General features: G+C 46.6%; 1 protein-coding gene across 1 annotated transcript in view; it reads right to left on the minus strand.

Annotated features, from left to right (window-relative positions):
- WDR63 (WD repeat domain 63) overlaps positions 1-16,843 on the minus strand; it is a 66,571-nt gene that overhangs the window by 1,390 nt on the left and 48,338 nt on the right. Inside the window, exons 19-26 of the mRNA XM_018561846.1 lie at positions 15,590-15,677; positions 10,418-10,548; positions 9,166-9,229; positions 7,438-7,568; positions 6,999-7,203; positions 6,304-6,395; positions 4,984-5,103; positions 3,534-3,639 (exon numbers count right to left, since the gene is read on the minus strand). Coding sequence (XP_018417348.1) covers positions 3,534-3,639; positions 4,984-5,103; positions 6,304-6,395; positions 6,999-7,203; positions 7,438-7,568; positions 9,166-9,229; positions 10,418-10,548; positions 15,590-15,677 — 937 coding nt within the window. The remainder of the gene's footprint in view (positions 1-3,533; positions 3,640-4,983; positions 5,104-6,303; positions 6,396-6,998; positions 7,204-7,437; positions 7,569-9,165; positions 9,230-10,417; positions 10,549-15,589; positions 15,678-16,843) is intronic.

Genomic DNA, 16,843 nt, shown 5'->3' on the forward strand with positions numbered 1-16,843 from the left:
GCACTGTGACATCTTCCTTGTAAATTTTGTAAAATTTAGCAAATAAAATGGCTAAGCTCAACTGTGTGTAGACAAAGGGTCTGTTTTTTATAGGGTCAGTCCACCTAAACTTCATACGGGTGGATGCCAGTGGCTCGATTAACCTGCTGGCTTCTTGTATCTTTCTCCTCCCCAAAGCTATGGGATCTCCTTTCAAAGCCATGGAGTCTTTCCTTTTCCTTCCTTCTGCAGTAGGAGTCTCCCACGCACACGCACACTATATATATATATATATATACATACATACATACCCAAGAGTAAATACAGATCTTCATATATAAATATATATAATGTAAAATCCCACCATCAGCTCCCACCTCCACAAGCCCCCCAGATGCAAACAATTGACAGTCCCCATTCTTCCGGGTTTATGACTTTATCCAGTGAGGGAGATGTATCCCCGGCTCTAGGAGTACAGATCTGTATTTGGACACATATGTATGAGGACGCCCTATTCACAGTCTATACCAGGGGTAGGCAAACTCCGGCCCTCCAGTTGTGGTGAAGCTGCTGGGAGTCATGTATGTGGCTGTCGGCTGCAATGCTTTCTGGGATTTGTAGTTGCACTGCAATTGAAGGGCTGACATGTGCTCTCCCTTGGTGTATAGCTTTGCTTTATGACCTCTCGGCCCCTCTCTTCTATGTTTGTATGCGATGACCTGTATATAATGTATACAGTCGGCTATAGGTGTTGTCTGTAGGCTCCTCCTGCATCGTCTGTAATGTAAGAGGCACAAGGTGGGCAGGGCTCGGATGCAAAGCTCCTGACTGATATAAGAATTCACTAACTTAAAAGTCTATTTATAAGGCAGTGACTTTCACCAAACATTCGCTGGTGGAGAATCAATCCTTTAAAACACATGCACCTGAAAGATTCACCTGCAGAGAATGTTTGCTGTTTTTCAGATTTGCTGCATTGTAAATATGCCACTTGAAGAGCATTGGTTTTCTCTTTTCTATTACTGCTCTCTGGGCTCCATTGGAGAGATTTCCCCTCACTTCCTGTCTCTGTATCCAACAGCAGCACCGACAGAAACAAAACGCTTTTTCTGAGGAGAAGATGCTGGAACCCCATTAGGCTTTATATTGCTCTCTGTGTCTCAGTTCCAAACTCACCTCACACATGCCGTCTGGTATAACCGTTGTCACTGGGACAGTAGGGGGTGTATCTATAAAACATTTGCAGAGCCCACTGTCCTGTGGATCTGATTGGACATTCGTTCTGTGTGAATGGCGGCTAAAACGAATGTTATTAGTATATTTTCTTTCCGGGTGGAATGTAATATCTGGAAAATACCTCATTATGGCCACTAGATGAAGCTGGGGAGCACAGGGGTTTTTCTTCTATGATCCCCAGCGTCATCTAGTGGCCATAATGAGGTATTTTCCTGATTCGCTCTAATCTGAATGTATTACATCCAAAATATACAAGTGACATTCGTTGTTGCCCCATTCGCACGGAGTAAATGTATGTGGCAGTTCCGCAGGGCTTTGTTTTACAAATACACCCCTTAGTTGTGGCCAAGAGAGCAATAAAAACCTGACAGTGGTTCCGGCCTTCCCCCAACTTACAAATCGAATCCAAAAATCTACAATTTAGCTCCCTGCAATCCACCCGAGACTAAAATGTGAAGTTTGGATGGACTAACCCTTTAAGAACGCCTGGACCCTGCTAATTGATAGAGTTCCCCATTTGCATGTATAAGATATGAATGGTTCCTGCAGTGCCGGATCACAGACAGTACTGGTTACTGTGCGGTTCTGGGAAATTGGTTGGAGCGGGCTCAAGTATCCGGGAGCATATCGGAAGCCTGCCATTGGCCAGCACCTTGCAGCAGGGGGTTCTGGGAATTTCTCCGCTGACTCGGGAGATGAAGTCTCTCAACGTGCGCTGATGAGGTACAGATATTTTTACAATACACCGCCAAGGTCTATTTTTGTACGCAACGCAATCCGGTGATTTTCTAAAGGCAGCCAGCGCCGCTTTCTAACCATAAATATTGAAGTATTTTGCACCTGTAACATAGACACGCCGCTCTGTATTATTCACCCACATGTTACATATTCACACAACGTTTCCTCTTCTTATTTTATTTTGTGGTAAAATTGTTTACACAACCCAATGTGAACGCGGTCTTGCTTATTGACTTGTATAAAGTTCTGCTCTTATTAAATGCTTCAAATGTGTATTTTCTACATGTAATTTATATATAAATATATATATTGTTTTTTCTTGTATTCAACAACTGTTACAACACAATCTGGTAAACTGTTAATATATAAAACACTCGACTTTGTGTTTTCTTTAGAGTGTGTGAGTGTGTGTGTGTGTGTGTGTGTGTGTGTGTGTGGTTCAGCTGGCCTTAAAGGAGGGGTAGAAAACTTCGGCACTCCAGCTGTGCCAAAACTACAAATCCCATGAGGAAGAACCATGAAGGGTCTTGTAGTTTCACCACAGCTGGAGTGCCAAAGTTGCCTACCCCTGGCTTAGAGTATTACTGGGGTAGGTAACCTCGGCACTCCAGCTGTGACAACTACCAACCTCATCATACTTCTGCTTCCAAGAGTCTTGCTTGTGGCTCTGAGTCTTGCAGTGCTTCATGGGACTTGTAGTTTCACCACAGCTGGAGTGCCAAAGTTGCCTTCCCCCGTGCCTTAGACCAGCAGTCACCAACTGGTGGTCCCTGAGAAAATTATTTTGGTGGTCCCCGGGCCCTCCACCAGCACTGTCACTCCTGCAGGCACACCCATCTATCTATAGATAGTGTGTGTATGTATATATGTGTGTGTGTGTGTGTGTGTGTGCATACATACATACATACATACATATATACACACACATACATATATATATATATACATATATATATACACACACACACACACACACACACCCATACATATATATACATTCATACATACATACATACATATACACATACACATACACATACACACACGAGAATAAATTTGTATATGAGGAAATTGAATTTAGTGGTCCATGAGGTTGCCGACCGCTGCCTTAGACTATTACCGGGGTAGGTAACCTCAGCCCTCCAGCTGTGGTAAAACTACAAGTCCCATGAGTCATTGCAAGACTGACAGTTACAGGCCTGCCTCGCAGAGGCATGTTGAGATTTGTAGTTGAAGCACAGCTGGAGAGCCGGAGTTACCCACTCCTGCTCTAGAACAACATTTTCACACCACGTAGAGCAGGGGTAGCAAACCTCCGGCCCTCCAGCGGTGGTGAAACTACAACTCCCATGATGCATCTCTCTCCGGGAGTCATGCCCGTGGCTGTGAGAATCTTGCAATGCCTCATGGGACTTGTAGTTCCACCACAGCTGGAGGGCCGGAGGTTTGCTACCCCTGACATAGAGCAAAGTCTAAAATCAGATTAAAAAAAATAAAAAATTTCCATCCAATAATAATCATTTTACAGTTTTTGAACTCTACAAATCAGCTTGTCACGGCTGTTTCTTCCGTTTCGTTACCAGCGAGTCCCGTGAGGATGGTACTCTCAAAGGCCGAATACGCGGCATATTCTTTGCTGATCTCCTCCTCGAGCTCTTCCTTCGTCTGCACTGGTGGAGCGCTTTCCTTCCAATGAAAACAAGCGGAGAAATCCAGATTACATAACACATTACTGATGATCCGTGTGTGCGGCACAGTGTCTTGAAGAATCGATTAGACCGATTTATCCTGCACTTCGATGCACTGACAGCCCATTGAAAGCAAAGGACTGCCTAAGACGGGTAGGCAACCTTGGCACTCCAGCTGTAGCCAGTCCCTTGAGGCATTGCAAAAGTGACTGTCACAGGCACGACTCTAAAGGCCGTGACACACTGCACGCGAAGCGGTGGCGCGCTGCCTTTGCGAGCAGTGTGTCATGTCACTTTCTTCTCGGCACCTCAGCTTGCGAGAGCTCGCAGAGCTGAGCGTGCCGAGATGAACAATTTCAACTTCAGCCAACCGGCTCGCGCGTATCAACCGATGCGACGTCTGGCCGGTTGTTACAGACGAGCCGATTGGCTGAAGGTGCAGTCAATCATCTGACTGCACTCAGCTCACACACTGCACGCGAAGCTCCATGCCGGAGAGCTTTGCTTCCCTCTGCACGGCTTCGCATGCAGTGTGTCACGGCCTTAAGAAGCATGAAGGGATTTGTAGTTTCACCACAGCTGGATGGAGTGCCGAGCTTGCCTACCCCTGGCACAATGCCTTATTGCACAAAAAGCACCACATTGTAGTGGGAATGAGCCCCCGAGCCAGGCATTCATTTGCAGCCAGTGTGGCAATGGCAGCTCATTGTGAAGACATAGTTCAGGATGATGTTATGACTTTGGAGGAAACATTGAAGGAATTGTTCTGTAAATGAAACCTCTACTGCAATCAAATATATTAAAGGCGTCACAAAACTACCAAGCACTGCAGGTGCCCCAAAATTCAGGGACTCTTTTATAGTGTCACCCCAATTTCTGATGTCGGTGCTTTGGCCTAGCACATACCTACCTCCCATACCTACCCCCTGGTCAGTGAGGCTCCCAGTCATTCTTATGGACCAACAGTGATACACACAGCCTTGGGAAGCGTTCTGTCCAAGAGCCAAAACTCCATAATGTACATATATATCTTTACACAGCACAATGCCGGGTGTCTCTGTACAGCGGAGATGATAACACTTTACAACTGAAATCGGTTTTACTATCTGATTGGTTGGGATGGCACTTGGTGTCAGTTGGTGACATTTGGCTGTAGTCATGCCTATTGTGGGATGGTTTCCAATGCAGTCTGTGTGCAAGCCCAGTGCTTGGTATACATCTATCTAGCCAAACGTGGAAAGACATTTTCAGATATCCCAAATGTCATCTCTATAACCTGAATCTGGAGGTGGCCGGCTAGAAAACAGAGATGCGTGCCTTAGTTGTGTAAATTCTCACTTACAGTTTGTTTGCTCAGCTCTATCTCCAACGATCTCTTCTCCGAGGCCCGGAAGGCTTTTCGCTGTTCAAAGTCTTCCAGATGCTTCACTTCCCTCTCGAAGTAAAGCTGCACACCAGTGTTCTGTAAGGCAAGATTTGATTGGACTTTGTGCCACCTTCTACATCCTGAGATATTTCTGCCTCGGTGGCAGTGAACTGCAGTCATATACAGACAGTTTTGTACATGCTCTGATGGCTGCCTCTAGGACTCGGCGTCACTTACCCTGAACCCTGCATTACCTACCACTGACCCCTGAATCCTGCGTTACTTACTACTGTCCCCTACTCATGACCCCTGTACTCCATGCATTACCTACTAATGACATATGTACTCTATGCGTTACCTACTCCTGACCCCTGCACTCCGTGTGTCACACACTCCTGACCCCTGCACTCCGTGTGTCACACACTCCTGACCCCTGCACTCCGTGTGTCACACACTCCTGAACCCTGCACCCCGTGTGTCACACACTCCTGACCCCTGCACTCTGTGTGTTGCACACGCTTGACCCCTGCACTCCGTGTGTCACACACACCTGACCCCTGCACTCCGTGTGTCACACACTCCCGACCCCTGCACTCCGTGTGTCACACACTCCCGAACCCCTGCACTCCGTGTGTCACACACTCCTGACCCCTGCACTCTGTGTGTTGCACATGCTTGACCCATAGTAGAATAGGCTCTGCGATTATTTAACCATGCGTCTTTAGCAGCTCCCACTGTTAGCGCAATTTGCGCCAGTTTGTCTTTACATCTTCACTGTCTGCTTCCTCTTCCAGAACCCAATGGAGGTTGCAGTGAATTTGAGCTGACATGACCAGAGCTTGAGCGGCTCCGAAGGGGCCACATAGCCATTATGTTGGTTATGTATGTTTGCAGGTGACTATAGACCCGGAAGAGGGGGGGAGGGGGTTAAAATAAGTGTAACTACGCTAAAAGTACAACATCAAACCAAGCTTTTCAGCTTATCATACAATGTCTGATGTTATCAGGGACAAGCCAACTTCCTGTCGGCGTATGCCCTGTGTTAAAGCGTCTCCTGTCTGGTTGTCGTGGAAACCGCAACTAGTTTGTCCCAAACAGTACATTAGTGCAGGTCGCCCCCCAAAAGAATTCATCTGTTTTGCCACTAAAGTAGGAAAGCATATCTCAGGAGCAATAAAGGAATGCTGAAAAGCAAATATTGTGCAAGCGTGTCTAAAGCCAGATCAAATAAAACATCTCCGCTGCAGTAAAAACAACTTCAACTACTTCACCAAACAAGAAGCTCTCTGCACAAACCTCACTGACGGAGGGGTGATGGAGGGTCCAGGGGATCTCTAGAACATGCAGGGTCCCGCTGTCGTCTGCCAGGGCCAGGAAGTGCTGCTTAGCTGTAATAATAATAATCATGATGATAATAATTAGGTCCGATGCCTAGCCCGATACCCGAACTTCCGCTATCAGGAAGCCAGGCAGCGAGTCATTACATGTTGCCCAGCTTCCTGATTGGCCGGGAAGCCGGCTCCCACAACTCTTCTTTCACCCATCATAGTGTAGACAGGGGCAAGGCTATGCACTATTCCATTTGTCAGAGCTGAACCAATTAACTATCTCGCTCTGTCACATGGAGTGTGTCACATGCTCCTCCATACCTAAAAGTACCAGGCAATTCCTTCAGCTCCTGGCACTGAATAGATCGGTGGGGCAAAAAAGAAACGGTAAGTATGTCCTAATAGGAACAAGCAGGTTAAGGAAAAGCTGTCACTTTGCCCTGGATGGATTTGCTTTAAAATAAACACAGTGGTCTCTGGTTCTGCATCAGGTGTCCCAAGGTGAAAATGGAGGCCCTGTGGATGTCATGGACGGGTAATAGAAAATAATCCTGAGATAAGATAATTCATCTTTCTTAGTAAATGAAGCCTATGCTGCAGTTAGATGTCCCTAGTCCTGTCATCCCTGAAAACCTTAGAGGTCACCATCTCCGATCCCCTTACCGGACACAATCCATGGTTTGATATACGTAATGGCCGCTGCTGAGATGTTCTGTGTCTGTGAAGGCTCGTGCGTCTTGTCTAGCAGGTCCCATATCTCCACGTTTCCGTCTTCCTTTCCAATGAAGAAGACACCGCTCCTGGACAGAGACCAGTGGGCTGCCGTGTACCTCTTCTGAGAGCAGCAAGACTGGAGAATCGGCCCATTCTTAAAACGACAAGACAGTGATCATTAAAACAGTTTAAGAATTCTATTTTCATGCATGATCCATCATATCCGAGGTAGGGGAATGGATCCCAGTCACATGTAGTCTTCATGATCACAAGAGAATAGGAAACAGTTAACAACTGTCATTTTTGTTTTGTTTTTACTGTCTGTGCCTCATTGGGTTTCTAAGTACTGGAGACCACTGTGCCAATCCAAAGATACTGTAATACTTACGGTGACACCTTCTTTCCATATGGCAAAGTTCCAGCCTCCAACAGTGAGAACAATGTCCTTTAAGAATGGAGATCTCTGCACAGTGTGAACAAGGCCATCATGTGCGACATGGAACTGCGTGGGTTTGGAGCCTGGTGATGCCAAATAAACAGAGGAACTTTGTTCGTAAAACATTCTACGTTATATTTACATCAAAGCAAAGATGTGGTCCACTAAATGTGGTCTACTGAATATTTACAGAGTGAGTTTTTAGATACATTATATGGCTAAAAGAATGTGCAAATGCCTGAGTTCAGGTGTTTCCAATGAATGGAACCATGGTGCACGGTCCTGCATGAGCACTTGCTGTGTGGTCGTCGGCTATTCTTGTGTTTATCCTGCGTTCCTGCTTCCTTGTGTATGAACCTGGCTTGTGACCCTTGGACCTCACTTCTTGTCCTCTGATCTGGTACTTCATGACTTCACTGACACGTGTATGACCCTGTCTTATGATCCTGACCCTGCTCCTGCCTATTGCTCCGGTACCACTGCTACTCTACCCTCCTGTATATGACCTCATCTACGGCTTTGACTCCGATTCTGGCCATCCTTCTGGTTCCTGGTTATCCTGCTGTCCGGTGTCTGGTCACCCTTGGCACAAAGCTCTCCAGCTCAGGCTTCCAGAGGTTCTCCAGGTCATCCGATCTCGGCAGACTTGCCTGCTACTTTCTCTACCTCGAGCATCTGCGTCATCCGCACAAGACCTCGTCCAGTTGCCAGCACAAGCGTCTGTGTCACTCTACGTCCTCACATTCTCTGTTTCCATCTCCAGAGGTGTGGGGCAAGAGATGCACGGTTACCGCCTTGCCACCTTGGTCTTCAGCCAGGTACCTGACAGGTCCGTTCCCACAGACACACTCCAAAATCTTGTGGAAACCCTTCCTAGAAGTGTGGAGGATGTTATGGCTGCAAAGAGGCCAACTCCAATGGCTATGCTTTTGGAAGTGGACATCCAACAAGTTCATATAGGTGTGATGGTCAGGTGTCCACAAACCTTTGGCCATATAGTGTATGTTCTAAGCTGAATAATATCCATTCTCATAGGCTATCATGAACAGGGTAAAGGAAGACAGAAAACATTCTGGTTTAAACATTGGGCCTCAATAGAATAGGAAATCGGGAGATAACATTGCTTATTTGTTTTTGAGGGTGCAAATTCCTGATTGGTCTTTCTTATTCTTTCTTCACTACTTGCTGATCTGGAACAAAGAGGCAGCCATTGATGTGGTGGGACGCCTGATGTGTACCTATTGTTCCAGGCCAATGACCTGACCAAGGATGAGGATGACAGCTCTGAGTTTGTGAGGTGCAAAGAGATGAGCTGTATTAGACATTCCCTGCCAATAATCAGACCATGTATGAACCACTTTTGACTTCTGCCCGCGGTCTGTGAATGTACGAGGGCTGCCCAAGTGATGGTCACCTATATTAGTCAGATTTTGCCATCAATGTGTATGGTCAGGTCTGTTACAAACTAAATAATTGACCTGCCTGAAGTTTAAAGTATCTGAGGAAAGAGCTCTTTGCTACAATAGCAACCAATCATTTGTTTCCCTTCCAGGCTCCCCATTTACATCATGGATAAAAGAAGGAGGCTCTGATTGGTTGCTACAGAAATGGTTCTTTCTTCTGACACTTTTGATAATAAGCAGCTGGTCTGATGTGTGATAACGTAGGGATCGCACTTACTAATGAACCTTCCCGTTTCTCCATCTTTCTCCATCTTCCAGTCTGTGTACACTAATTCACCATCCTGCAACACAAGAACATCATTAAAAAGTCTAACCTGGCATACAAGATAGTATATAGCAGGAGTAAGCAACCTTGGCACTTTGGGTGTTGTGGAACTACAAGTCCCACGAAGCACTGTAGAGAAACATGAAAACTACCATCGCTGAAACAGGGCCATCCCTGTAATGATGCAGTCTCAGGTGGCATCTCTTTGGGTCATGTAGGGGGGGGGGGCAGGCAGAGCGGCACAGTGCTTTGCTACATAGTGTTTGCAGTGTGCCTGCTGCCCCCTTTCTGGCCAGAGCGTCCTTGGTTACTAAGAACTGGTGGGGAGATGTGTAAGAGCCATACACATCTCTCTGCCCAGCTCTTAGCAACCTGGGATGCTCTGGCATCCCTGGTTGCTAGGAGCAGGGCGGGACACTAGAGGCGAATAGGCTACAGACCCCTAGAGGATCAGGATAATAACCAGGCAACTAGCATTTAGAAAAATAGGTCCTCAGCACCTGTAATTATTTCCTTTCTCAACAGTACTTTCAGTTTTTACTGTCTGAGCTAAATACATTCCAGAAGCATCAAAACAAAAAGGTGTGCACAATTATACAGTTCATTTTGTTTAGAAAGCAGCCAAAGTCTGAGTAGAAAAGCTCGTCTCCTGCCAGCATACTCTTGTTCTCTGGGTGGAAGCAGTGGTATCTCTGTCAAGGTCCATCAAGCCCTGTGCTGAATCAGAGCCATTGATTGGAGCTCTAGCTCTGACCCGGTGGAGTTGGAGGTGTGTGTGTGTGTGTGTGTGTGTGTGTGTGTGGGGGGGGTTGGGGGTGGGGAGGGTTATTGGACTGCTACAGAAAGACCACTACTTTCACTGAGAGCAAGGGTCCATGTCTGCAGCAGGCTGGCAGGGGACAGGATTTTCTATTCAAGCTGTGGCTGTGTTTATGGAGAAGCATCTGTAGGACTTTGCACAGCCCGTGTTTCGATGGACCTGGAATGTACTTCGCTGATTTGAAGTGAACTTTCAGAGCAGGCAGAGAAGAAGCAGTGGACTCCTGTTAAACGTCTATTTTTATAACTGTAATCGATATTGATACTATGTTAGGTGAACTGGCAGCGATTTGCATTGTTCCTTTTCTAGTCCGGATGTTTATTTTCGTGTGCATTTGGCTGGGACTGAGCGCGTGCTACTGTGCGCACCTCCGAGATGACTTACTTCGGTTGCAGCAAAATAATTGGTGTTGATATCTTCCAGAACCTTGGTGTTTTTGGCTGAAGTCGCTCTTAAACTGCTGTAATTAATTCCTCCCTCAGACTTCTCCTCCTTGACCTGGATCTGCAGCTTGTCTACACATTGCGGGGAGGAAGACAAATAGAAAAGTTATATTGCAGATGTGCGAGGAATGTGGATAGCCATGTAGACAGCCAGGCGGTGGAATGAGGTAGCCACAAATCCCTGTATCAGTGCAAACAAGGAATGACTTCATTTGTTTCCATCTGGAGCATTTCTCCTTTCCACTGCTCAGAGGGAAAGAAATGTATTGGGCTGATTAAAAGGGAACCTATCAAGACCAGCCACAGCCAAGGCTCCCGTCTAGTGCTGGAGGTCACCATTGGCGTAGTCAGAGAAGCCGTGCCAAGTGCGTAATTGCGTGTGATACGGCACTGGAGAGCTTGGTGCTGGAAGCAGCACTATTTCCAAGAGTTGGACAACGGAAGCCATCCTGACAGCTGCCCTTTAAGGCCCAATCTGAGCTTTCTTTATTTTCTCATGTATATTAAAGATGAACTTCAAAAGAGATAAAGGACACAAATTAATACAGCTCTGTATTCATTATACATCATCCCAATGTATTTATTGCAAGTATGTGAATTATGACTTGGTACACTGATAAGAGGAGAGAGTAGAGAGTGACAGAGAGATCAGCTCATCAGTCGGCTGCTTTTCCTTTCACTGTCCAGTCACAGGCTGGAGGAGTAGCTGTGCAGTCTCAGGAACTAGGGGCAGATATCTCACCAGTGGTGTATTCTGGTTTGGGGCTGCCTTAGGCAAGACGAAATTCAGGCACCCCCCCCCCCCCACACACACATTAAATTTGCTGGATACTTTTGACATGTTCTGCTACTAGCGTACCAGGAAAGCTGGGGTCTGAGGTGGGCTGTGCAGTGTCTCAGGTGGGCTGTGCAGGGTCTGCAGAGCCCACCACAGATCCTGCACAGCCCCCCTGAGACCCTGCAGAGCCCACTATAGACCCCGCACAGCCCACCTCAGACCCTGCAGAGCCCACTGTAGACCCCGCAGAGCTCGCCACAGATCCTGCACAGCCCCCCTGAGACCCTCAAGGGGGCTGTGCAGGGTCTGTGGTGGGCTCTGCTGGCTGCCCCCCTGAGACCCTGCGCAGCCCGCCATATACACCACAGAGCCCATCACAGGAAGTAGCTGGGTCCTCTTATGGATGTCATTCAACCCAGAAGACGGGCACTGGATCACAGAGTGGTGAGTCTGTGGAGGGCAGTGCTGGAGAGAAGGTGAGTATTGCTGTAAGAGATGTCTTTATTTGAAATCCTGCAGGATACTGCTGAACTCAGGCCAATCAGCTACCTACAGAGTGGGAATACATAGATGTAAAGTGTTTTACCTGACAATATATTTGTGATTCTGTTAATCCAATTTTGTGATTCACATACCCCTGCCACACTTTATAGCCAGAAGGTTGTTTGCTTTCTCTGTTACAGATAAGGAATAGGACACAGTCTCACCTTGCTGCAAGCCTGATGACTGGATAATGAAAAAGCATCGATGAGGTCATCCCTGTGCCCTCTGAAACTGCAAGTATGTTCCCAGCGTTAGACTGACAGAACCATGCAGTGCATCTGAGCCTGATCTGCAGGCACTCCCCTCCCTTTCCTAGCGCCAATGTTGTGCTTTGTAGGGGATTACAGAAAGCTAATTGTTATATCTGCCTGGTGTTGGCACCAACACTTTTTCACTTTTTCTAGCTTGGCAGCCAATACTGTACACACAGGAAGTTATACTGTAGCTATGTCTCTCCATTATGTGTGCTAGGTACAGTAACCCACAGCAGCCAGTCATAAATACTCTTTTAGTGCCCCAATTACACAGACCCCCAGCAGGCTGTCTGCGCATTCTTGGAGGGAGTTGGGGAAGTTTCTGGTCAATAAAAAAAAATCATTGGCTGGATCACCATGTACCCCTGGGTGCTATATGAGGTCTGTAGGCAGTTTTATTCAGGTTTTGTGGTCAAAGGGTCACTCAACACAAAACTGATATTGAATTCTACAGTATATGAGAGTTAAACCAAATGAGTTTTGTTTATCTCTCTGGAGTCTGATCAGTGAGATATCTGCCCCTTGTTCCCGAGACTGCACACCTACTGCGTCCATTATAAGGGTCCCCACTCCCCATTTTTGTTATTTATTTTATATTATGCAGGATGTATCGAGAGGAGATGGAACACAAAAGGTGGCCAGGAACATCCAGAACTTCCTGGTGGTATTGTGGGAGAGAGATCTCGGAGCATCTCAGAGATCTCAGACATTTAAGCCATCATAATCTACCTATAGATAAAAGATCGCTTCTGGGCAGACCTACATTTTAATCAGGTTCACGCAGTGCCTTACCCTCCCTTAATCAGACGTAGATCCTACAAACAATATATAACACAGCGCCAACGGCTTGAGTCCAGGAAAGGAGACAGTCTGCAGTGATCGTGGTATAGGACGCTAACGAGGCAGCTCTCAATAGGTTTTAGGGAAACCTCAGCACTGCAAAACAAAACACAGAGAGCGCCTCCATCGCGTAAAAACTTATTAAAATAAATTTAAACAAGTGCAATAATACTCACAAAAGTCGAGTTAAAACAGGCATGAAATGATATGAACACGAGGGACTTAGCCAGCCGGCTGTTCGTCCTCCCTGATGGTTTACGCGTTTCTGAGGTCACGCCTCCTTCGTCAGAACCAATTTGGTGAGTATTATTGCACTTGTTTAAATGTATTTTAATACAAAGTTTTTACGCGATGGAGGCGTTCTATGTGTTTTGTTTTGCAGACGTAGAATCTGCGCTTGTAATTAAATAGATGAGTGGTGAACCCTGTATACTTTAACATGACAACTGCAAAGGACAGGTCATGCTGAGACCAGTAGTTCTCCAATAAATGGACTGTCACGGTTTGCCCATTGCCAAAAACTTTATGAAGGACTGAATGTTTCTTGAATCAACAAATTCATACTTTATAACTGATCGACTTTTAGTGATTTCCTGTATAACCGAGAATGACATCAATGCTGTGGCTAGGGACATTATAGGTCACTTATTCGTCTATATTACATTGTGGTCACATTATCCAGCGTTATAGTAGTTCCTGTGAAGACAGCCAGCGTTAGGTCATTAAAGCGGGCAGATTATAGGCATGGGGAGAAGCTGCGAGTTCCTGTATTCTGATATCTTGAGGACAGAAAACTTAATGGCAGCATGACGGAAATAGATTCAGGAAGGGATGATGTGTGCCAGGGGAAGCGTTGGCAGCGGCTCTAGAATAATGGAGCTTGGCTGTGAAACACTGCGAGTACTGAGACACGTCTCTCCATAAATGTGATCTCTGTAGAGATGCCATGAACGACTTCCATTTAAAAGCCTATTTTTTTTAATGATATAAATTATTCGTCCCCACTCAGTCCCTAAAAATGAAACTGTGGATCTGTCCAATGCGTTTTACTGGCCTCAGGAATTTAGAGTTGGCGCCTCCATTTAACCAGAGCTTGCGTGGTTGTGCTCTGTCCCCCCCAACTCTTGCAACCACCCTAATAACACCTATTGGCCAGTGAGGCGGTCAATCATGTTTAATGGCCAAAAGCGATATGCAGGAGGTGGGGTGAGGGGAGTGGCAAAACACAACCGCACAAGCTCAGACTGCAGTTTGCATAATACAACGCTCCAGGTTTGGGGGCTACCAAGGTGCTCTGAAAATAAACTGAACATGCATGGGGGTCAGTGTAACATCACAAAGTCTCAGGTACACTTTAAAGACCAATCGCAAAAGCCTGGTGTCCTGCGTTGTTTTCTTAAAGTAAACCTGAGCTGAGAGAAATACGGGCACTGCCACTGCTGACTGGTATCTGAAAATGGCAGTTGCCTGGTTGATAAACTAGACCTCTGGCTCCAATACTTTCTAAGGCTGGCTATAGACTTATAGCTTTTTTTCTCGTCCAGCCCTGCAGGCTGCATGAGGAAAAACTCTTGATTCCCCCATCCATGGAGGTGGGATTCCTCCACCATATATTATGGTTATATCTCCTTCACACACCATACCAACGTACCCCTGTGAGTTGGGTGCTGGAACAACTGGTGAATGGTGCCGCGGCTTACAAAATAAAGGATATGTCACCCACAGCGATTCGCTTCAGATTCTCGTCTTCATTGACAGGTTTGCAGCATATGATTATAATCAGGGCTGGATTTGCTCTCTCTGCCCCAAGGCCAGGTTCCTCAATGTGCCCCCCTACCCGCCAACCCCATGGAGAATGGCAGACCTGCAAGCTGCATACAATGTCGCAGAGATCACTTGTACAACACAAGCGAATCTTCCCCGCTGTACATTTAGTTCTGCTTGCCCGAAGCAGAGCTAAATGTAGAAAACAGCTAGCCGCCCGGCACCAGAAGATAGGAATTCCACACCCCTGCTACCCCTTTACTCCCTGCTGCCCCGAGGTCGGGCCTTGGTTGGTCTTGTGGGAAATCCGGCCCTCATTATAATGTTTTGGAAACGCGTAGGGTTCCTTATCAGGCTATCGCATGCTGATTGTATCCCGATTGGCTGGAGTCACTGTTTGAGCAAGACTTTTCAGATCAGCTCCTTCAACAAAGTCATTTGAAAAATAATTTTTGTCCAACAGAGGGCTCCTGACTGGGCAATACACTGCTCGAAAATGTAGCTAAGTCAGTAGGACTTGGCCGAAATTAAACCAGTGTATGGCCAGCTTAGCTCATGGTGCAGTCACTGCTCGAGCTGAACACTTGCCCAGGTCAGGGACTCCAAAAGTATCAAAGCTAACGGATTAGCACATCAAGCACACACCTGGTATTTTTAGGAGTCTGAAAAGTCAACTTTTGTCCATTGGAGGGCTGCTGACTGGGCCTTGCACTGCTCAATTTTTGGCTGAGTCAGAAGGACTTAGCCAAAATTCAACCAGTGCATGAGCAGCTTATGTCATGGTGCAGTGAGAACTTGATCTGAACACTTGCCCAGGCCAGGTACAGGGAAAGTATCAAAGTCATTGGATCAGCACATCAACCCGACAACTGGTATTTTTAGGAATCCGAAATTAATGTGTTAACAAGGCAATTGTGTACTTGTGAGATGTTACCTATTGTCCTCAAGTGGTGATGCTCCTCTCTCAGGCTGACCTTTATAGGGCTGAAGTCTCCTGCTGTTTCGATCTTGGGAATTGAAGTCTGGAAAGATACAGATGTACAAATCACTCGCTCCTTCTATACATTGAATAAACCTCAATAAATGTGCACATGTCCAGGAAATGGCCGTCCCTGAAACATATGTGCCAAGGAGACAAGATGCAATGGTTCTGGCATCCTGAATGTGCAGATGGTGTGGATCGGGGTCTGTTAAGACGCACAGGAAACGTGAATATAACAGCAATGACATTCCTCCAGTCCAGAGCAAAGCTGGCCTCCTCGTACTCCTATCTTCCCCCAGTGAGGTAGTGATCTGTTTTCATCTCCGCTTACCTTACTGTACATTCCATCATAAGAGCAGAAACATAATGTATTCCTATTTAAAGAAGATTTGCAGTTATAGATGAAACAGTGCTCAGACTGTACAAACAGTGAGTTCCGATTTCATATGGCCCTGTTTATTCATATCCTAAGTCCTCTCTATAAGGGAAATGCTGGATGACAAAACACTGCTTCCATCTGGCTCCTGTCTACAGCCAGCATATAGATGAGAACACTTTAACTGGTTACTTAAAAATGCATTTTATGAAGTATGAATTACCGCAGACCTGCACTGAAATGGGGGTTTCCGATCTGCTTGGAGTTCGACTTTACAGTAGTATTAAACTCTCAAACCAATAATGAATCCAGATCCACCAGCACCATGGAAAGATGAACATGAATGACTCCAGGCTGGGGAGGGTGATATACATTCAGAAGAGGATGGAAATTCATCTTGGTTCAGGCCTGCTCCTCCTCCCTACCTCTGGCATGCTGCTGTAGAGACTCTGCGGTCTCTGATGTCAAGGGGCGCTGAGGTCTCTGATGTCAAGGGGCGCTGAGGTCTCTGATGTCAAGGGGCGCTGAGGTCTCTGATGTCAAGGGGCGCTGAGGTCTCTGATGTGAAGAGGGGGCTGAGGACGAGGGGGCTGAGGACTCTGATGTGAAGAGGGGGCTGAGGACTCTGATGTGAAGAGTGGGCTGAGGACTCTGATGTGAAGAGTGGGCTGAGGACTCTGATGTGAAGAGTGGGCTGAGGACTCTGATGTGAAGAGGGGGCTGAGGACTCTGATGTGAAGAGGGGGCTGAGGACTCTGATGTGAAGAGGGGGCTGAGGACTCTGATGTGAAGAGGGGGCTGAGGACTCTGATGTGAAGAGGGGGCTGAGG

The sequence above is a fragment of the Nanorana parkeri genome, unplaced genomic scaffold, assembly GCF_000935625.1.
Source record: "Nanorana parkeri isolate BGI_ZX_2015 unplaced genomic scaffold, ASM93562v1 scaffold548, whole genome shotgun sequence".
NCBI lineage: Eukaryota > Metazoa > Chordata > Amphibia > Anura > Dicroglossidae > Nanorana > Nanorana parkeri.